The sequence below is a fragment of the Desmodus rotundus genome, chromosome 2 (assembly GCF_022682495.2).
Source record: "Desmodus rotundus isolate HL8 chromosome 2, HLdesRot8A.1, whole genome shotgun sequence".
NCBI lineage: Eukaryota > Metazoa > Chordata > Mammalia > Chiroptera > Phyllostomidae > Desmodus > Desmodus rotundus.
Genome location: NC_071388.1, coordinates 174,162,540 through 174,185,717, shown reverse-complemented (window position 1 = coordinate 174,185,717; position 23,178 = coordinate 174,162,540). Strand labels below are relative to the sequence as shown.

The window sequence follows — 23,178 nt, the reverse complement described above, 5'->3', positions numbered from 1 at the left end:
TCTGCAGGAGTTAACACTCTAGGACCTTGGTAGTTCTTGAACTAAGAGGTAAAAGCAATTACAGTCATTTCCAGAGTTGGCTGATGAAAGCGTCCTGTTGCAAACAAAGCTGTCTCTGCTCTCCAGACCCTGGAGTTCAAGGCTCGCCCTCTACCTTGCCTCTTGAGAGTCATCCAACACAGTCCCCTCTGTTCCTCCGCCGAAAGCCCTCCTCCCTGAACAAGGCACAGAGTGGTGCTGCTCCAGAATTTATGTTCGCCGGAGCAGATTTTCTGAACCTAGAAAATCACTGGAACTTGCAGAGTTGGAGCACTCAGAACTTTTTGTTGAACAAACCAAATAATCTTCAAAAACTCCTCATTAAGTCCTTATACCTCAGCCTGGCTGGAAGACTGCCCAGGAAACTGTAGTACCGTAGTGATCTTCTGTCCCTCCCCCGCGAGTCTTTCTTGCCCTGGAGATCTGCCACACTGTGGAATCCAGTCAACTCAGTGACATGTCCTAGAATGAGGCTAAATGACCCTTCATGGAGCTTTTTATATGCCAATAGGAGGTTTAGTGACAAAGGAGAAAATGTACAAAAATTTGGGACAAAGCCACATTTCTCATTTGGTTTCAGAACTGTGAACACTTATTGAAGAAAAACTTCTCTGCAATTTGTAAGAACAACAATCAAATAAGGAATCCCCATTCTTAAAAATAATCTATGACTCCTAACCTCATTGTGTAAGGTTTTTAAAAAAGAAAACACACACACACAACTGCTCTCCCCAAGTATGTGTACTTCAACACATACCTACAGATCGAGAAAATACCAATTTCTGCAATAACCCCTGAGGCCCAAGGGCTGGGACCGCCCTTACACCCTGAATACTCTAGTTCCAGTCTAGGGAATCTTCTATTTGTCAAGAGTTATGGCCCACTTCTCCACAGACAGGAGGGAGCCATCTATTCAAACAAGTTTAGGTTCGCTTCCCCAATCTTCATAAAATGATGACAGCCCAACCAATTACTCAGTGAGTTGCAAAATTAATACTCTGCCTTTTATTGAAACCAGAGGATGTGTATCCTGGGTTCTTTCCAGAGAATGCAGCCTCAGCTTGTCTGCAGATCACCTTTAACTCAAAGCCCAGTGATGAGAAAACAGAAAACGAACAAACAAACAAAACTGTCACAGAGCATCACCTGGAGCACACACTGCATCTATCTCTTCCTCCTCGTATTCCTGAATCGGTCAAACCATCAACACGCTAGGTCCTTGTACCAGTGGTTCTTGGCCTTGGGTGCACGTTGGGATAATAATCTGAGGAGTTGATGTTTCATTGCCCCCTCCCCATACCGTAGGGATTATGATCCAATTTTACGGTGGTTCTACTGAGCAGCCAGGGTGGCCTATAGATCTGATAGATTTGCTGGATTCCGTAAACTGCACTTTGGTGTTACATTCCCTGCTTCCACGTGGTGAGGTGACATAAGAAGCAGCTACATGAAATTCACTGCTCTATTTTCTGCAGGGGTGTTTTGGGAAGTACTGCTCAAGATAACACCCTTCCCATCATAAATCCCGTAAGGGAAGCTGCTTGTAAACCTAACTGATAAGGAAAACTTTGTTTCTCTTGAGCAACTCAAGTGCTTTGATCTTACATGCAAAAATAATGCTGTAACCGATCATATTTCCCTTTTTGTTTTCACTGCAAGGAAATGAAAAATCCAAGTTCAATAAATATAGAGGACATTGTGGTGTTAACTTTCACTTGGGTCTTATTTATACTGTTTCCTTTGCTCTGCCATTTAAAAAACTACTTATTTTATAATATCGGCTATGAAACAGTAACATGCTATCAGTCGATTTTCAATGAGAGGATATCTCATTGAAAGGGAGCCATCTCCCTTATAATTATAATAATAATTAGCTCCCATTCCTATTTCTCAGACATTTTTGAACATAAAAGACCAAATAACGCAACTGGTGTGACTAAAATCCATGCATACATGTACAGCTCTCCTTTTTGTTTTGCTCTTTTGGGGGGGTGGGGCGTGCTGGGAGAGATAATAGATGGATACAAAATAGGTGGATAGGTAGCTGTGTAAATAAATCTAAAAAAAGCAATTTCCAGGAAATTTTTCATTTATTCACTTAAAACTGTAATATTCTAAGCATTCACAAATCCAGAGAAGGTTTCAGTGTGTAAGCAGATTGATAAAGGTTTTCCAGAATAAAAATAATACAATTTTAAAATTATAGCAACACTGAGAAACTTTGAAAGGCTACCGCCCTGCCTCGTGTTATGAAACCAGAAACTGAATGTATGCCTGTTGGCATGGATTCCGTATTTAATTTACATTCTCCATTCCATGCTTCATCCCCTAACCCATCACCAACCTCAACACTCCCCAGCTCTTCTGCAAAAGTCCAGTGTTATTCTCCTTTCACGTCAACTCTGAGAGGACTCTTCCCTTCCACACTTTTGTGGAGACACTGAAAAAGAGGCATGTGCTAATGGAAATGTACTGTTCCATTCGCCAAGGCCGCCAGTGTGAATAAACCAAACCTTGGACACCACTAACTCAAAAAGAGTTAAGACTTACTTCTTGAGAGTTATCTCTATAAAGAAAACTGAAAAACATTTGCCTTCTCTTTCCAGTTTAGGGAATAAGATAAGGGCTCTCAGGTACATCTCCACCTTGGTAAGAGGAGTTTCTGTCACAAGTGCCCTGTTGATGAAGCGAAGAAAGAGAAAACCAGACTTCAAGTCTAGATGTTAACTAATCCTCAGCTACTCTGATTTAGACTATGACTTCAGAAACCCTAAAGAATGAAATGGTCCCACACCCACCCCATCACCTATTTCTTCGGGAAATCTGAAGCAAATCTGTCATTCACTAACAATAAAAAAAGTTTCTAATAATTTTTTTCCTAAAATATACCACAAATTCTTAAACAGGAGGATCATATATATACCCATAGAGTTTTAGAGTTGAAAGGAACCTTAGAATTAAGTATTTCCCATTCACAAATTCTTCGTTGCCATTCACAGTACAAACACCCATCAGTAATTCTATTGGCAGCGCAAATTAATCTGCAAATATTTAGCTGTAGCATTGTCACTATACATTTACATCTCATACTTGAAGAACTTCACTGTTTTCTGTTCTCTGCTATAAATATTTAAAGCTGCTTTCTACATTTTAAAAATTACATTATGCCATTTGAAATTTTTCTTTTTTGTTCTTTTTTGCATAAGTCACTAAATACCAAGCTAAGATACCAAGCAAGTCTTTACAATTTGGCTTCATCTTTAGATATATAAATACCTAGAATATCAGGCTTTTGGTGTTTTTTTTTTCTGTTTTTCTCCTAAGATCTTTATGTTAATTGTAGAAGACTCAGCCAAGAGCAAACAGGAGTAAGTTCAAGATGGAGAAGTGCAAGGATGAATTTCTTGGAGGCGACCAAAAGTGCCCCAACCTGGCCATCTGTGTTTACTCACTCATTTATTCACCGGATCAGTGAACATGTATTGAATGTGTACCAAGCCCAGAGCTTCCCAGTCTCAACTGTGTGGGAGAAATCTGCCAGGAAACAAACATCTAAGAGCAGGCGATTACTCACCCAGGTTTGGGAGGGCAGGGAGAATACTGGACACTTCCCACTTCCCTCGGGATCAAAACCTAAATCTTTACTCGGCTCTGCAACACCGAGTTTCCCTTTGACTCTCCAGCCTTCCCCGCTGCCCTCTTTGCTTTCTTCCTCCAGTAGTCTCTGAAGTCAAGTGTAGCTCTGAACATCCCTTGCTTCTTTTGCACCACAGGGCCATTGCACATGCTCTCTCTCTCTAAAACATTCTTTTTTTTTTTTAATTTCATCTTTATTATATATTTTTTCTATTACCATTTAGTCCCCTTATACCCCTCTCCCCAGCAATCACCACACTGTTGTCCATGTGCATAAGTCCTTTTTCCTTTTTGCTCAATCCCTCCAGCCCCTCTGCCCCTGCCCCAACTAGCTGTCATCCTGCTCTCCACCTGTGAGTCTGGCCCCATTTCCCTTGTTAGTTCAGTGTGTTCATTAGATTCCACATATCAGTGAAATCATATAGTACTTGTCTTTCTCTGACTGGCTTATTTCACTTAGCATAATGGAGAACATCAGATGTTTGTGAACACGTGATTAAAGGTTTATTGACTCGAACTGACACTACAGACTGTCTGTATTGTGCCAGGCACTGTACAGGCACTAGGAACGCAGCAGTGAACATGGACCTGACATTCTATGGGTAGGGTGAAGGGGAAGGCAGGCAATAAACAAAGTAAGTACAGTATGCTGGAAGGTGGTGAAAAGAGAGAAAAAGGTAAAGCAGGCAAGAGGGATGGCGAGCACTGGACAGGACAGAAAAGGGGAGCAGCCTGAACCGTTAGAGAAGGTTAACAGTGGAAGAACTGACTAAGAAGACGACATGTTAGCAAAACTTGAAGGAGGTGAGGAAGAGGACATGGGGGGCCTCGGGGGGAGCAGGAGAGAAAGAAAGAGAGAGAGAAAGAGATGGGGAGAGGGAGAAGGGGGGGTAGAGAGAGAGAGAGATACACAATGGAGGGGGGCATTCCAAGAAGACAGTGAGTACAAAACCCCCAATATACAAACGTGCATCTGGCTCAATGATTAAACAGAACCCTATTTTAACTATTTCCGCCACTTTTATGCTCTATTTAATGTCTTCAAAGAGTTGGCTGACAATGATTTTTAATCATATCTTTCTGTGGGGACATCAACCTACAAATACTAATAGTGTCACAAAGAGCAAAATGCCCATTTTGGTACTCTTGTGCCATTCAAAGAAAGTAGAAAATTTAGTCTGCTCCCAAAAAGAGATACTGTGTTGTAGGAAAAATAAGAGATATATATACACATAAGAAGATAATTAGCTTTTTAATAAATGCATAGAGATATATACACTGGACTTTTTATATCCAGTAAAAAAACTGTTTACCAAAAAACAAGTATACTTTTTTAGATTGAGAGGATGCAAGAATATTATGTGGAGGATATATTGTAAGCATTTTTGCAAAGTACTTAATCATGACCAAACTTAACAAAAGAATGACCAGTATAAATGTGAAAGTAAATTTCAAAATGAATTTACTATCTATATTATGTAAAATGAAAATACAGAGTGACATTATTTATTGAGGCTGAAGGGGTGGGTTTCGGTTTTCCCACCATGAAAATTAAGACTGTTTAAATTAAGACAAAATTAAAATTTATTGGTCAGAAGGAATATTAAAATTCTTGTGTAATAATTTCTGAAATTTTATTATTTCTTCACCTTCCATCTTTAACTATACCCATATTTGAAAAAATAATTTAATTAAAGTTGTCCTTAAACACAACTTAAATGCTCCAGTGTAAAGGAAATTGATTTTTATTTATTTACCATCCCCCTGGAAAGAACTGAATCTAAAAAAAATTAACATTGCACTGGCTTAAGTTTCAAAGCTGGCTGGAACCATTTTGCCAAGATTCCCAATAGATGAACATGTGAATTAGTTGTATGAGATCAGCATCTAATTTTCTAAAACTCTCAACAAATTTATTGGTTCCAAGAAAATCAATAATTTGGGAATTGGATCACTGAGAGATCTATTGCCAGAAACCATCAAATCACTTAGACACATCTTCAAATCTTCACGTTATTAACTACTTCTATAAACAACAGCAATCAAATAAGACAGTTCTAAAAGGCTCTGTTCATAATAAACCAATAAGCCGCTAGTCTCTGTGTGGAACAGCAATGTGAATGAAAAGGAATAACAGCAGAAACATGAAAAGTGAATCCACGATTTTAACATGCATTTCCACATTTCCATTTTAATCGGATTAAAATGTGGAAATGCACAGTGATTACATAAGGAAAAAATACTTGAAGATTTATTTTCTTTCTAAATTAAACTGCCGAACTCATGTTTAAATTCACACAGAGGCTTGCTTTGCATGGTACCCGTGAGTTAAATTAGCAAATAGCTAGCAACCCTACTGAGATGAACAAGTGATGCTAGTTAATAACATAAGCAGGATGCCATGCAGCACACTACCATATTTCGCCACATATAACGCACTCCTGTGTAGGCTGCAAACCCACGTTTTTTGGCCCAACTTTCAGAAAAAATATCTTCCATTTTAATTTTTTAACTCAACTTTTCATTTATATTTAGAAACAAAAACAATGATTGTGTTCTAGGGTATTATTTTGCATACAGATACTGTTATTGCTTTCTAGAGTTACACTTCTAACACATAAGCATAAATAAAAGAATTTAAAACATCTATATAGATGTGGAATTAGTACTACCAATGTATTATGCACATCCTTATTTTTCCCTCAAAAATTTGGGCAAAAAAGTACACATTATACACAGCAAAATACGGTAAGTCCCATTCCTTTGTCTCCCTCCTGGGCACAGGGGAAGACTGCATTTCCCAGCTCCCTTTGCAGTTAGGTTAGGTTGGGCCCATGTGACTGCACATTGGCCAATCAATAAGGACTGCCCTTGCTCTCTCTTCACCTTCCACAGCAACCTTAAAAGCCTTGTGTTCCAGTTGTTGCAACTACAATTAGAAGGCAGCTTGGATCTGAGTCACGAATTCGAGGAGGTCCTCCAAGGAAAGCCGTCTGACCTGACCCCCTTCAGACTGTGCCGAAGGAGAGAAACCAACCTTCACTGTGTGTTACTGTGGGGTGTGACGGCTCGTACACCAAGCAGAACCTACCTGACTCTGAATAACACGTCCCTTATATTCCCTAACTAGATCTCAAACATACTTAGACTGTAACCTTGAGTTTCATTTAAGATAGGTGGAAAATTGATAGCAACCAGCACAGAACAGCTGAAGGCTAAATATCTCTCGAGTCCCTAACATGTGTCTAACACTAGCTCTCTTAACATAAGGTGGGCATCCCAGGGCATGCCCAGGAGGAGCCACTGGAGGGTCGATATAAAATAGTAGAACTTCCATTTATGTCTTTCTTTAGCACTTTTTAAAAAGTTCTCATTCTTGTGTATGTTTTATAATGTATACAATACATGAGGATGACATTACTTGAATTTACAGATAAACAAACATACCAGACAGACTTTAACACCTCCAATTTTGAGGCAACATGCTTACTATTGTATAAGTCCAATACTTAAACAGAAAACAATTAATATACTATATAAGATAGTATGGAGTAAAGTATCATATAATTTTGACATAATGCATGCTATGGAAAACATATGTTAGGGCCACCAAGTGGCCTTTCGGAAAGAGGTTTCAAAATGCAGAGGTACCCCAGATGCATCTAGAAAAGTATGTAGGATTTGAATATGTGGAGAAGAATGAAGTAAGTGTCACAGAAGATGAGGCCAGGGTGCCTAGAAAGGAGAAATACAAGAGCAGTGGAGGAAGCAAGAAGAGGCCAAGTGAAGGAGAGCTTACACCTAACTGATTACCAGCAACAAATTTATTCAAACTCAACCTCTTCATTTTCACAGCCAAAATTTTCACTTAAGACTGATTTTAATTTTATTTTTTAAAAGATTTTATTTATTTATTTTTAGAGAGAGGGGAAAGGAGGTAGAGAGGAAGAGAAACATCAATGTGTGGCTGCCTCTCGCACGCTCCCTACTGGGGGCCTGGCCTGCAACCCAGGCATGTGCCCTGACTGGGAATAATCGAACCGGTGACCCTTTGGTTTTTAGGCCGGCATTGAATGTACTGATCCACACCAGCCAGGGCCTGATTTTAATTTTATATGTTCTATTCAAGATAAATGCCAGATATGTGCAAACAACAAAGAAAAGATGAAGTCCCTACATATAAAAAATGACAAAGATTTTCATGTTTTAAGATGCAACCTTATCTATGCCTACAAGATGAAGTATGGCACTCACAATCATAGATATGGTTGGTATTGTCATAACAAAAATTATGTTACATTATGTAAAGGAAGCAAATGTTCAAAGCATTATACACCGTTTCTATTCATTTTAGGAACAATGCCCAACAAACATCCATACACATTCCCATACTTCCTCCTTCCTGGTACCCACATTTCAGGAAGTGAGTGACCAGACAGCAATGACTCACCTATATCATGTAACCTTAAATAGCTACATGTGTTCATTTCATGACTTGTGTCTTTATATCTTCATACTTCAGTAACATTTTTCTTTACTACATTTCTCTGACCTCAGATAGGATTCTGCCATTTTGAATATCCTTGTTTTTATCCATAATGCTATTCACATAAGCAAATAATACATAAGCCACTGCTGTTACTAATGGCCAAGGCAATTATAACCATAGACAGAAGCAGCAGCAACACTGCAGGATGATGGAATGTGAGGTAGGGTATATGAGTGTCAAAGCAATGGCTTAAAAACTAGCAATTTCTAAAGAAAGATCCACGAGCCCTTAGCGACCCATCCTCATGAAAATGTAGAAGCTAAAGGTAGAAATGGACCCATCTGGTGGCAATCTGAGGGCTTACGTAGGCCACCTGGGACTACGCTGCACCTGCTTCCAAAAGACAAAGGTCTCTGGTGCGGACCAGCCAAATCTTCCCTCTGTCCAGGTGCTTTCTAGCTTTTTGCTACTGAGGTGAGCTAAAGAAAAAAGATTATTAGAAAATATATATACTCTAATTTATGTGTCTATTGCTAAATTTTGGTGAAATTAGGCTAACCCTTCTATAAGGCTTAAGTTGTTCTTAACATAATTGAGGATATCTTTTCAGACCTCCAGCTGACCACCCATGCATCGAGACTTTGACCACCAAGGCTTCACATCCCAAAGAAGAAGCATCCTCTGCAGAAATCAATATGGCTGAAAATCAGTTACTATGTATCAATATTCCTCCACCGGAGTAACATTATGAACACCACCAATAGCAACTAGATGTCATAACATCTGTTTGCACTTATAAGTCACGTCAACATTCAGTCATTCACCACTCATTCATTAAAACATTGCATTTGCATAAATACACACACATTTAGACATATTTACCAAGTCTGAAAATTTTTTCCAGTTGGGGGCCTGAAAATGCAAGATTGGCAATTTTTCCAGACACATAAGCTTATAATTTTAAGTAATGCCCTCGTCCCAAATTTTCCTATTACTCTAGAGTAACCTTCATCATCCTTCAATCCTCCCAATGATTCAAGTAAACTGGCATTTGAATGTTTTATTTTTTTAAAAAGCTCTACATATCCCTCAAACACTTTTCCCCCTCTCTAGCACCCCAGTTCACTGTGCCATAGCCAAAACTGGCTTTTGCTTTACTGTCTATATGTAGCTAGTTATTACACTTCAGGGGCCACCCATTTCTAGGATTCCTTCTTCAAGTCTCAACACAGGTGACACCTTTGGAATCTCTGAACCTACCAATATTTTGTGCTCCCACCTTACTGCTATTATATTTGAGTGAACTGTTTATGTAGCCATTCCCCTCGCCTCCCAACTCATGAATTGAATGTAGAGTGGGAGAAAAAAGGAAGAAAAGGGCTGTGGTGTGAGCAAGCCAATGGACGGTGTTGCCACTGACCAAGATGAGAAAGAGGAGAGGGAGTGGGGCGATCAGCAGTCTGGTTCAAGCAAACTGAAGTTCAAGATGCTACTTGGACACCCAAGGAGATATTGAAGAGCTGAATGTAGCTGAAATGCCTGGAGGTCAAGGGAGGGGTCCAGCTGGAGACCCAAATCTTGGGGCAGGAGCACACAGAAGACTTGAAAGCCAGATGGAAGTAGCTCCTACAGAGGAGAAAAGAAAAGCCCCAGAACCAGGCCCTCAGATCCACCCAGCTTCAGAGGTGGAAAGAAAGAGGTACATCCCGTGGAAGCTGCAGATGGAGCAGCCAGCAGGCTGGGGGATATGGGGGAAAGCAGGCAGATATGGAGGCCAGGAAGCCAAATACAAAAGTGGTGTCAGGAAGGAATCGGTCCCATTGCCAGATATTACTACTGGTAATTAAAGGAAGAAGAGGATTCACGATTGACTATTGGATTTGTTTCAGATGATCATGAAAAGAACAGTTTCGGGGGGGGGGGGGGTAGGGAGATAAAAGTCTGATTAGGGTGAGTTCATTAAAGACAAGGAGATAAACTACAGACAACAAATATATACAACTTTTCAAAGAGTTTTACAATCAAGGCAAACAAATGGTGTGATAGCGAGGGGATGCGGAATCAAGGGAAGTATTATAGCATACATGTTGGAGGGAATGAAAGAGGGAGAAGAGAAAGCTGATAATACAGTGGGGAGGGGCTTTTCCCCTTTGCATGGATTTCTGCCCCATAACAACCCAACCCGGTTCCCCAGTCTCCTAAACATGGGCCCCTGCACTCTACTGAACACTGTTTTTATTATCTCTGGCTTTGCTGATTTCCCCAGTCTGAATAAGGACCAGTGTTTGCTGGCCCCGTTCTCCCTCTGCCCTACCTACCCAGTCCTACTGCACACAAGCCTGGAAAACAGACCATGGCAACGAGTCTCCATTCAACAACAAAGAGGGTGCCCCTCCCATTCACCCTGAACACGCCGTCTCTGGTCAGGGCTCCCCGAGCCATTCCAAGTGTAGTTCTCTTGTCAGTGATGAAGTGTTAGACTAATGCTTCGCAGGGCTGAGGACTCAGGGCCACGCCTTTGGACGAAATGGATCTCTTCCAGACTGTTGTAGAGTTCCTCAGAGCTTGCCAAAGACCTGTAATATTTCTGGCAGGAAGCAGCCTATTTTACTGAAAATCAAACTTCTCCCTTCAAGACTATATATCATTGAAATAATCATGCATGCTGATATGAACGTGTGCTTGGCTTTATAAACAGCCTTTCAAAATAAACTTCTTTCAAGTCTGAGATGTGCAATTCGTGAGAAGTGATATAAATTCTAACTAGGGATCTAGAAATGAGGACTGTGAGACGTCTCAGGCATACAGAAACATTTTCCGTGAATAAATGTAGTCTTACATCACAATGATTTTCATGATAAAAACATTATGGTGGCATAGAACCAACCTTTGAACTTTAATTTTAAAAGGTTCATAATCTCAAAGAGAATAAACTGAGGTCTCTTTTTGCCAAGAGTGTATTTTCTGAAATTGTTTTGAAAACAGCTCCAATAAAGCAACAGACTGAGTATAAAAAGTTTGAGAGTCAAAGGCAGTAAGTTTAGTTCATGGAGCTTCACAAAAGCTGAGTATATACCAGGCCCAGAAATATTTCTCACCAGGAGCCCAGCCTAAGGAAGCTTGCAGCTCAACAACTGTCCTTCACCACTGCCACCGCCACCGCCACCGCACTGCTAATATGTAACCAGTCTCTCTAAATCAAGAAGCTTTCTGATCCGTGACTGTCCAGAATCAAACAAGGCTGAAAGCAAACAGGTCACTTGCCTTCTGCTTATTCTGACCCATAAGAGTCATGAAAAAAAAGGGGGGGGGCAATTTTAATTGTTTTCAAGACTGTGCCATTCCATTTGAGATGTTAATTTAAGGCACCTAATCTGGAAAGTAAGACAGAGCTCGAATCCCCTCTGGCGCAAACTGACTCATGCGGATAGAGACCCATGACAAAGCAAGACTTCCACGCTGCAGCTGCAACCCAGCAGCTACTGACTTGAACCACCTAAGAGAATATGGCTCAAAGATGCTCTCTAAAAATACTATTTCAATTCATTTTGTCTTTCACAAAAGCTTCCCTCCCTTTGCTCCACCTCTTTCCCTCCTAAGAGGGAAAAGATGGATACTGATGGATAGTTGGAACAACACTGGTTTCTATGTTAAGTTTGAGATCGTCTCCCTCACAAAGACTGGAAATATATCCGTTTTGTTCACTGTTGCACCAGTCAGTACTGAAAAGAGAGCCTGGAATAAAGTAACTCTCGATAAACATTTGTTCAGTAAATGAGTCAATTTCCTAAACAATAAGTAGAAGGAATGCTAGATGGGAAAGCACAAAACCCTTCTTCTGCCAGTGGTTTTTTGAGGAGACACTCAATCAATTCAAGGCTCTCCTATTCCAAAAGGGAAATAGAAGATATAAAAGTTTCAGTGACATGACGTGATGTCACAACACATCAGCTCTCTGTCCCACCCCCAAGCACTCCTTAAGAAAGCACTTTCTTACCCGATTACACAAGCAACCTCTCCGAGAATTCAGGATCAAGCTGTTACAAGAGTTCCCAAATTAAATAAAATTTTATTCAATGAATGTCAACTCTGCTATAGAAATATTCTGGTAACACAAAAGGGACAACAGCTAGGTCTTCTGCCGGGGACCCTTACCCTCAGTTCCCACACGCAACCACAGTACTTGTATTTCGAGGTATAACTAGAAACGTTCTTCATGATGCTTCCCTGGTTCACCTTGAATGGAATAAATGAAAACACACAGCCTTCTAGCAACGTCATTCTATGGCCAACAGCATGCAGTCCTGCGAAATCAGTCTGGCACCAAATTAGGGGTCAGAGGTCCCGCAGAGATGGAAGGCTGAGGCCTGGCCACCTGACATGAGTACCATCCAAATGCTCCGTTACTTACTTTCCCATTTTTTGGTAACAGTAATCAGAAATTTTTCAAAGCCTTAAGCCATTTTCTCAGTTTTTAAGATCTGCTGCAGGGTTTTTCATTTACTCAAATGGAAAGGCTGCTTGCTTCAAATTGTGCTGGTAACGCCTACAAGCCACCCATTACATACCAATCTAGGGACACACCCTAATGCCCGCCTGGTCCATGACCACCGGGAGAAATTGTCGGCCACCACTCCTCCTTCTGGTGGCCAGTCCCCTCCACAGGCACTTCAAGCCATCAGCTGTAAGTGTTCTGCATCATGAATAATTGAGCCTGAACACTCAGTGTGAAAGAGCACCATAAAAGTAGTACTTTAGGTTACTTTATTACAAAAAAGAGAGAATTCTCATTACATTGCATAAAGTTTTGAATAAACTCTGTAAACATCCTACCAAGAATACTTTGATTTCACTGCCTTGTCAGAGATAATAGCCATAAAATGTAATGAAAAATTATTTAAAACCTCTTTTGTTCTGTCATTATTGAGCTCTTAAGAGAAAAGAGCTGAGAGCCACTGAGATGTGCAGGAGGAGTCTCTGACCTGTGGAAGCTTCCTCCTCTCTGGAGAGGATGACACCGAAACATAGCCGACCACTGGGCAGGAAAGATGGTGCGTCCCGTCCCACCAGTAACTCAGAGGCAGGGAAAGTCACGTGTGGGTTAGACAAGGACTGATCAAGCCTTTCAGACAGACCCCAGGAGACTGGCAGGATTTTAACAGTACAGATGGGTAGGTGGTGGGACAGGTGGAAAAGACACGAAAGGCCGTGAGTCAAGAGGAGTTCCATGAAGAAGCTTGGTGGTGTTTGGGGCTGGGGAGGAGAGCCGAGGTGGACGGTGGAAGCTTGAACGCTAAGCCAAGCAACTAACTTTGCATTCACTCCAGTAGGAAGTGAAGGAAGCAAAGTGATAGGAAGCCCATGAAGGCTTCTGAGAAGGGAAGCAGCATGATCTGACTTTACGAAGATCCACCTAATGGTAATAAACTCTATCTAGTACTGCAAGGTCAAAGGAAAATCATCCAACAGAACACCAGGGGATTTAGTAACTAAAATATCCAAAGGTGTGCTGTCATGGTGTTAGCCTAACTGAGGGAAGCAAGATTACACAGTTCAATCATTTCCCTTACCTCCTCCCCGCCCCCCCACTGCCCCCATCATTCTTTCCTACAGATGGTCCTTCATGAACACAGTTACTGAGTGGTCTGAAATGCACCAAGGCCTCCCAGGATATATAAAAAAACTTTCCTGTGTGTAAAGACTTTAACAATCACACTGGAAAGACATTCCTTACACAATTAGAAAGGCAACAATGTCACACATGCCGCCCCAGCGGACCCTCATTTCTCTGGGGAGGCCCCCCAATGACACTCCACTCAATGTGTTGCTCCGGACATAAAGGGAATAGGGCTTCAGGGGAGAAGCCAGCAGAAGAGGTGTGACAACATTAAACTATTTTTGAAAAGGAATATGTTTTAAAAAACCACGATATTTTCCTTTTACTCATTTATATACATTTCCACCATCTGAAAGTCACGTGTTTATGTGGAATGTAAATATTTTTCAATTGTCTAAAATTTAAAGAAAAATAATTTCTGGACACCTTCAAAAACACATGAACTACAAGAGAAATATCTGGATGTTTTTGCAGATTAACAGTGAACAGCAGGTCAAATAAAATTCCAAATGTAATCTGGGGTAAATTAGTTGGCAAAATTTTCAAAGAACAGGGTCCGGCAGAAGTAATGCCTGCTTGAGTGTAGCCGGTAGGGTAATAATATGGTTGTAATAATTTATAGTTTCAATTTGAACATTTCACCTAAAATGTCACACGGTGTGATTGAGTATGACATTGTTATGTTACAGAATTACATGCTTATGATTTTGTAAGAAAAGATTTGGTAATAAAAAGGAGGCGTTATTTGTGCTGGACCCTGTACATGGTCTGAACAGCCATTTAAGTTCTTTTTAATTTAAATTGGAACCAAATTCTTAAAACAGTTATGGTTAGAATGCACCCAATCCCTCAAGTCATCTTATTCTACTAGATCGCAAAACTCCTGTCTGAGAATGTCAGGCTGCGTGTTAGCAGGGAACCTATTTCAGAAACTGTTAAAGACAGGCATTCATTCACAAAGAATGAAGCAGGAAAGTACATTAAAGGAAGTGGAAAAGGTCCCACCCTGGAGGAGAAAATGGTGAGAATGAGCATGTCAGAATGTTGGAAATGTGTCCCATGTATCTCACTATTACAATTATAATAATCATCACGGTCAGCACCAACAGCTATCCTGTACCACAGGGCTAAGGCAGACGCCATGGCAAGCACTTTACATATACCATGCGATCATATCACCTAACTATCTTCTAGATAGTTATCCCTCACAAAAATCCTATGAGTTTATAATTATTTTCCCATTGAACAGAGCAAATGACTTAATTTCTGAGCTGAAGGTTTTTCAAGTGATTTGCTCAAGATTACCTAGTTTGTAAATGGCAAAGCTGGGACTCAGCCCAAGTCCTCTTCAATATATTTTGAACCCCTAGTCACTTCCAGATGCTAAGAATATTACAGTGAGCAGGCAAAGCTGACATGAATCAAATCATATCAAAAAGAAATGTTAAACTGTAACTGGGACAAGAGCAACAGATGCAACCTTGGCAGGGAGGGGGTGAGAAACAGTTCTTCCTGAGGAGGTCTAAAGCAATCTGAGATACAAAGAACCAAGGATTTGCCTGGAGAAAAAGGGAGGGGAAACGCCTTCGAGGCAGAAGGCACAGGACAGGCACAGATGATGTAGTAGGAAGGAGCCGCAGTGAGGGTTGAAAAATCGAAGTGAGACAGGCAGGGAGGGTGGGATAAGAGTCTAGCAAATTCAGATTCGCTAGTAAAACTATCCCCTGAACCACGCGCAGTGTTTTACAGGCCACAGTAAAAGCGTCTGTCTTTATCCTAAGCACGCTGAGAATTTATTTTATTGCTGTTTGTGACTGTTTTCCTGGGGCGGGGGCGGGGGGTGGGAGTTGTTAACTAAGGTCATGGTGGCATGCAGCCTCTTATAGGAATCTCTCAGGGGCAGGGATAAAAATTGATATTCAGGGCGTGAACTTACATGTTCTAGAATAGACAGCTGTTATATTGCTATTTAAGCACCCCCAAAGTGGAGATTTCAGCTGCATATGGAAGAATGGCATGGCAGTCTCTGGAAGGGAACTGAGGCATAGCTAAGGTTATCTTGGAGGCTCCAGAGTGCAGGAACACAGGCAACCCAAGGTAGTGGGGCAGAGTACGAGGCCCTAACGTGAAAATGGGGGAACCAGGTTCTAGCCGAGAGGCATGGCAGATGACCATTTTCCCACCCCAGCTCCCCTCCCACGAGGCCTTCTGTGACAACTTCCCCATTTGTCACAGTGCCTACCTCACAGGACTACTCTGAGAATGGAGCTCTAACACATACAAAGTATTTAGTGCTATACTTGCACATAGTAAGTGCTCGATAAATACAAGCCATTATCATCACTGTTGCTGTAAAAGATCAACCTGTGGTACGCAGTTAAGGAAAGAAAAACATCGGTAAACATACACCTAAGACAACATGTTCTCAAATTTTCATGTACATAAGAATCACTTGGACAACTTGAGAAAACTGTAGATTCCTGGCTTGTTAGCCATAAGGCCTAGGAAACTAGATTTTTCATAAGCTCCTGGGGGATTCTGACACAGGTGATCCAAGCATCTTACTTTGAGAAATTTCAAAATAGAACTTAAAATAAATATCTAGGCATCAAATAAAGTATTTCATTGCAGGGACTTAACTATAGGAATAACTTTAGAAAACAAATTTTAGACTTTATTTTTGTTAAGACAAAATGAAACACAATCACTTGCAAAATCTACTTCTAGAAGTAAACTGAATAATCAGAATCCACTTTACGGGTAAAATACATAGTGTTTGGTTTTTAATAACCACCTGCATAAATTATTAAAATCTGGAGTTCTGAGCAGCCCACAACTGTCGCTGATACTGCACTGTGAAGAGAAACTAAAATCAACATCTCCACAGTGGTAGCGATGTTCTTTAATTATTAGATTTTATTTCCCATCAAAATGAATACAGCTCATCTTCCGTGATACAGAGAAAATCACTTTCTGCTAGGATACAACTAAAACTCTGAAGTTTTTTTCACTGTTTTAGGTCAGGGTTTCTCAACCTTGGCACTGTGTAATCATTTTAAGCTATTATTTACAGGGGTTATTTACACAAACAAGTGACCTTTAAAAAAAAAAATCGAACAAGTGACTAAGTTCAGGGAAGGTGAAATCACTGGCCAAACGTACACATCCGATGAACAGTGTCTGCGAAGGTTATGAACTGGAGGAATCATTTATTCCTTTCACTCAAACCACCACTACACGACCCAGCACTTGGGATCTTTCTTATTCCAACAAGAGTAGGAACTCGCTGCTTGGGCTCTTCATAATAATAAACAATGCACATTCCTGATTTATTTGCAAACGTAATTAGCAGCAGCTGCTACTTACACAGAATTTTCAACAGAAAATATTGTACATACTGAACCCAAATATTTCAGAACTTACAGAGCCTGACACAAATGAAGTGCTCTGCCTTTTTTAAATTTAAAACAGCCATGGCGATTCCCTTCCGCATTCCTTCATCTAATTAAATATAAATGACTAAAGCATTTTCCTGGGAAGTGGAGAAAACAGCTGGACACATCTGTCAACTACACATCTTTGAAGTGAAAGGAAAACAATGCTAGAATATTGTACTTACATGTGAGGGCTCAGTTCATAAAAATTTCTATTCCTATAATCTTCCACCTTCTCTGGTGAATAAATGGGCAATGACCGGTATGGGTTAACGGAGACCACCACACTTCCAATGTATGTCTACAAAAGAAAGAGTACATATACCCATTAGTACACAGTGTGTATTTTAACATCTTAAATCTTAGCGATGCACAAGTTTCATCCTTTTAAAAACAATACTACTTCTACTTGACCATGCATTGTGTATTTTTCAAGAATACTTTACATCTCTGAAGATGGACAGTTAATAATGTTTATTCATTTTCCTGATAAATGGAAAGTACAGGTTTATACAATAAGAATATTTCTCAAAATCTGTAGATTAATTTATGATCCTGGCCAAGAGCTCTCCAAAGTCCTGTCATCCTTGCCAAAAATTAAGTCACCAACCACTGTGTAGTGTGAGCAAGAGCTCTGCATTCTCTGACTCCAGTGAGAACCAGGGTCTCCTTCCCTCAGCTTTATCCTCCTGTTTCAGTTTACAGTAATGCAGGCTTCCCCTCCTCCCTACCCACAGCCACTCCTACCAAACGGGGCCTTGGCCTTGGCATTGTCCTCCAACAAGCCTGTCAATCTCGACAAAGGACTCCGGCCACATACAATTCAATACTAGAGCTATAGTTATCTCTTGGGCCTTCAAACAATTTCATGTCATATCTAATGTGCTGTAATATCACTCTGTTCGTGTACTTTCTTCCGAAGGAGAGTACCCTTAATGTCGAATTTAAATGTAATGCAGAATTTACACGTACTTCCGAAGGCATCAAAGCCATTGTTCTAGCAGACACTAACCCTCTCGCCGCACAAACCCGAGCACTACTTGTCTTCCTTTCCATTTCAACCTTAACCCCAGCCGTGAGATAGTTTTGGTTTAGAACATTTTGTACAAAGACTAGCACAACGCCACAAGCAAAAGTCACTGAACTGTAACTCATCTTAGTAGTTTAAATGTCATAAAAATGGGGAGGGGTGCTAACAAAAGTAGAGACGTGATACAGTTTTTTAAAGAAAAAGGTGAAAGCAGAAGAAGAAAAGGTCACTTCTGACTTCCCCACCTTTCCAGTGCTACGCAACACAAGGAGGCATTTCTAGAGCAGCAAGTTTTTCTACTATTGCCACCAACAAATTCAAGGAGATTGTCATATCTCCCTAGAAAACGGAACAGAAAAGAAAATAGAACAGCAGAAAATGTTCTGCTGATCTTTTTAAACATGGGTCACAATTATTTTAATTATAAAAGACTTTTCCCCAAAATTGGAAAACTGGTCATTTTTATACACGCTTTTATTCTGTAAGAACATAATCTTATCAAGAATAGAATAGAGTGCTGCCGTAGAAAAAAACAAAACAAAACAAAACAAAACCCTCAGTTCCCATGCAATTTTTTGCATTTATTTCTGACATTCTATCACTAGCACCCAATTCACCTGGCCTGACAAAAAAATGACACCCCCCCCCCCGCAATAAAAATGACTCCAACTTTCCTAACTTATCCCATTTACATAAGACTTTTTCAAAAAGATTTCTTTACACTCCGGCCCAACGAGGCAACTAGATGAGAGATGCTAGAGACTGAATAATTAATTAAATTGCTTCTAACTAATTTACTATCATTAGTTCCATTGGTAGATATGAAAATAGAATGATTGATTATATCTTTAATATCTGTTGTTTGAAAGGTAAGCCTTCTTTAGTAGAAAAAGTACATGAATTTACCTTTTTAGGTAATTTCTTGAATACAATAATCAAAATATATGTTTGTTATTAGCAGAAAAAACAATTATCACATTGCTCTTAAAAACCAAACTTCAGAGGGGCTAAATTCTTGATAAAAATCTGCCTCTGTGGTATTCTTGCATAGAGAACAAACTGTTACCTCAAACCCAGTATCACTTTTGTTTCTCTTTCTCTTTTTAAATATTTTATTTATTTATTTTTAGAGAGAGGGGAAGGGAAGGAGGAGAAAGAGAGGGAGAGAAAAACCAATGTGTGGTTGCCTCTCACATGCCCCCACCTACTGGGGACCTGGCCAGCAACCCAGGCATGTGCCCTAACTGGGAACTGAACCAGCAACCCTTTGGTTCACAAGCCAGCACTCAATCCACTGAGCCACTCTAGCCAGGGAGACTCGTTTCTCTTTTGTTACTTGTGACTTGTATACCTACTGAATCACGTGTGCTTTTCCCCCAGTTACTTCCCTACCACCTAGCACAGGCCCGACCCCTTTAATGACATCCCATAAATGTCAACCAAATGACTGGTTTGCACAGGGCATGCTCATCACTAACAACGCGGACAGACAAACCACTGACTTCCTTCCACACAATTATTCTCTTGTTGAAATATAATACCAAGTACACTAAAAATAGTGCTTAATATTTTATTAAACTTTCATGCCATATGTTGCCACTGAACTAATCCTTAAACTATATGCTTTCCCCTCAGGTTCCTTGTCCTGTGAAAGACTGTTTGCAAAGATGTCTGGAATCATCCCAATCCTATATGCATACCCCTTTGAAATGTGACTCTGCTACTCTCTCTATGAAGAGATAAAGTTTATTTCCCCAACCTTTCCATATGGACTTGCCCATACGATCTGATTTGACCAAAGGGACACTATAAGAAACAAGCAGAGGCTTGAAAAGCATTTGTGTTTTAGGACCTGCTCACTGAGGCTAGAAGCCATGGTGTGAGTGCTAACCTGTCAGAAAGGTCATGAAGAGATCACGAAGAAAGTCAAGGTGTCCTGAAATGCACAGCCTGACAAGTGTCAGACGTAAGAATGAGGCCATGTTAAACCAGCCAGCCCCAGTTAGGCCAGCAGACACCTAAAGCCATATGCGGGATCCCAGCTGAGAGCAGCAGAAGACACACCAAGCTCAACTCAGCCTCAGTGGCTATCCCAAAGAACTGGACACATATAAATGGCTGTTTTAAGGCATTAATTTTGGGGAGGGAGGGGTTTGCACACAGCATGTTTACTGATAGAGTAACACAACTCAACAAGCCAGAAAAGGGCTCAGGCAGGACAAGCATTATCAGCCTAAATAACCAAACAGTACAGGAAACTATGCTATCTCTGCATTCCACTGTGTGTTCCCGAAATGCATGCTCTAATCTTGAACTCTGAGTACGTTTATCTTTCACTATGATACCTGCCCTTGCTGTTTATGGGTTTCTTCCCTGAAGGTTCCATGTGTATTAGTCAAAGATTTAAATATTCCTACATTTGCCAATAAGATAATTCAAATGTTCATAGTCACAGCCCTCCTTTCTCGGAGACACAGAAGGCATTCCTGAGAGCAGCCGATTGGCTGGGTGAAGTGTAGAATTCCATTCTAGTTTTAGGCAGGTACATTCAGGTAACTGCAGTACCAGACTCAATCTCCGGTTCAAAACAGTAATGACCAGACAGTTCATTTTTTATATCAATTAACATTTAGACTTACAAATGATATACTTGATTTTTTAAAAAAGCAACTGTATACTATTTAAACTAGGTATTTTTTATTACATCATGTCTCAAAAGTACGGCAAACTAACTTGTTAAGCAGCTCCTGGAATTTAAAAGTTGGAGATACGACTCAGAGTTTCTTAAAGTCAAGTGCGTGCATAAAAGAGCTAGTCGTTATGTGTCCTTTCTATTCTGAATGTGTCGAGGAGGAAATAAAAAAGGAAGAAAAGTATTGTAAACCTTCAGAAAAGGGTGCAGCAAAAAGAATCCACCTCTTATCCCTAAGAGTTCCACTCACTATTCAACTGGAAACATAGGCTGATACGTACCATATCCAGCACCAACAAGCTACTCCCGAGCACAGATGGTGCCAGTGCCAAGAGAGCCCACAGAAGGTTCCACCAGGCCAGCACTGTGGCTGTGCTCATGCTGGAACCTGGTCACTCTGTCCCAAACGACCCACAGAGAAACTCCCACTAGAATCCAGATGTCTGCTCCATTTGGCTAATCAAACCAAAAAGGACCCCATGATGGCCAAAACTACTTACCCTTTCGGCCCTATCTACCTTCTCCAGCAGAGACAAATGTGGTCTGGCCCTCATTACCCTCCATGTAAGTAACTGCAGTAATAGATTAAACTTCCCGTTCAGGGATGGATGCACCTATGTATGTACATATGTATGTATGTATGTATGTATGTATTTGCTAAATCAGTGTGCTGACTTACTCCTATCCAACCTGTAACCCACCTCCTAACCATCCCTGCCACTTCCTAGCCCAGCACCTCCATGCTCCCGACCCTCAGCACCTCCACGTCCCCGGGCGTGTGCACACTACCTCCATCGGGTATGTGCACAGAGGAAAGCTCCCTAAAGGCCCACGGACCTGTGACAATAAGGAAGGGAAAGGGAAAGGGAAGGGAAGGGAACAAATAGGAAAGAAAAGAGAGGAGGGAGAGGAAAAGTTCTACCTTTCTTAGAAAATGGCACATTCAATGAGTAAGTTTCTTTTACTTCTCAAGGGTAAACATTAAAACAAGAATGTACAAACATTCCTAAGTTAAAACAATATCTGTCTTCATATTTCAGATATCTCTAGCATTCCAGAACAGATGCCTTGTGATTAACCAAATAATACTTGAGTATTTCTATTGTGATTACAGTGAAAACCAGTCTTTCTTGGGGAATGTGCATCCAGCAACCTCCACTTTCCAGACCACAACTCAGAAGCCAGGAGGAAGGCCCCTGAGATATATAACCCAAAGACCATGCGTTTTATTCTGTAACAAAGTTCGTCTACAACCCCATCCTCAGGGATTCTATTTCAACGATCTGGGGAGCGGCTAGGCATTCGCATGTTCTGAAGTCTCCCCAGACAAGGAAACGTGTATCAGAGCTGAAACCACAGCTTGTGGCCTTCACCTTGAAGACTCCCAGGAGCCAGGTTTTACGCTCAGACGCAGCACGCTTGCTAGTGTCACTGCTGGCCTATCCTCCCTTTCCCTTTAAACATTCCTGCGTAACGAATTCTGTAAACATGTTGAAAACAAAAGATCTTGTAAGCCTCAACTCCTTACATTTTAGCCACGTTTCTAATAAACCTGGCGCATGGCATCTCAGCACACTATAGAGAAAAATCGGGGACATTCTGTAGCAGTCATTTCAAATGCCTGACTGTGACTCGTTAAGAAATAAAACTTTCTTTATGACCAATTATGTTTACTTGAGTATATATTTCCCTATACATACATGCGAGGGAGGACCCCCTAAAACGGAATTTATTTATTAAAAATTGTGCATTTATTCCTACATGTTTAAACTCCAGTCACCTTCAAAGTACTCTCCATTTGATGCAATACACCTATCGAGACTTTTTCCCCACTGCTCTAAACAGTTTTTGAACTGGTCAGTGTTGATGCCTTTTAGTGCTTCTACCGTTTTTTGTTTCACCTCTTCCATGTAGCCAAAAATTTTCCCTTTCAGGACTTTTTTCATCCAGTGAAACAAGCAAACAAAAAGTCTCTTGCAGGTAAGCTCAAATGAATAGGGAGGGTGGGGCACAGGGTCATTCCAGTTTTGGTCTAAAACTGCTAAACACTCAGCACAGTGTGGGCAGGCGCACTCAAAAGTCACCCATCATGAACTGGGCAAACATGTTGAAAGAGTCCTCAAAAAAATTCACTTCAGTTGAACACAGCCGTCTCTCAATAGTGCCAGCTGGTCCGCTGATACAGATGGGTTCCTAGAACACTCACCTAGCAGGAGAGCCTGTACTATAAGAGGCCCACTC

The 23,178-nt window shown here is 40.7% G+C and overlaps 1 protein-coding gene across 5 annotated transcripts in view; it reads right to left on the bottom strand.

The window, feature by feature from the left end:
• Positions 1 to 23,178, bottom strand: part of MYO1B (myosin IB) — a 165,872-nt gene that overhangs the window by 98,658 nt on the left and 44,036 nt on the right. For all 5 annotated transcript variants that reach the window (XM_024563936.4, XM_053918882.1, XM_045198272.2 and 2 more), the window contains exon 3: positions 17,401 to 17,516. In XM_024563936.4, coding sequence (XP_024419704.2) covers positions 17,401 to 17,516 — 116 coding nt within the window. The remainder of the gene's footprint in view (positions 1 to 17,400; positions 17,517 to 23,178) is intronic.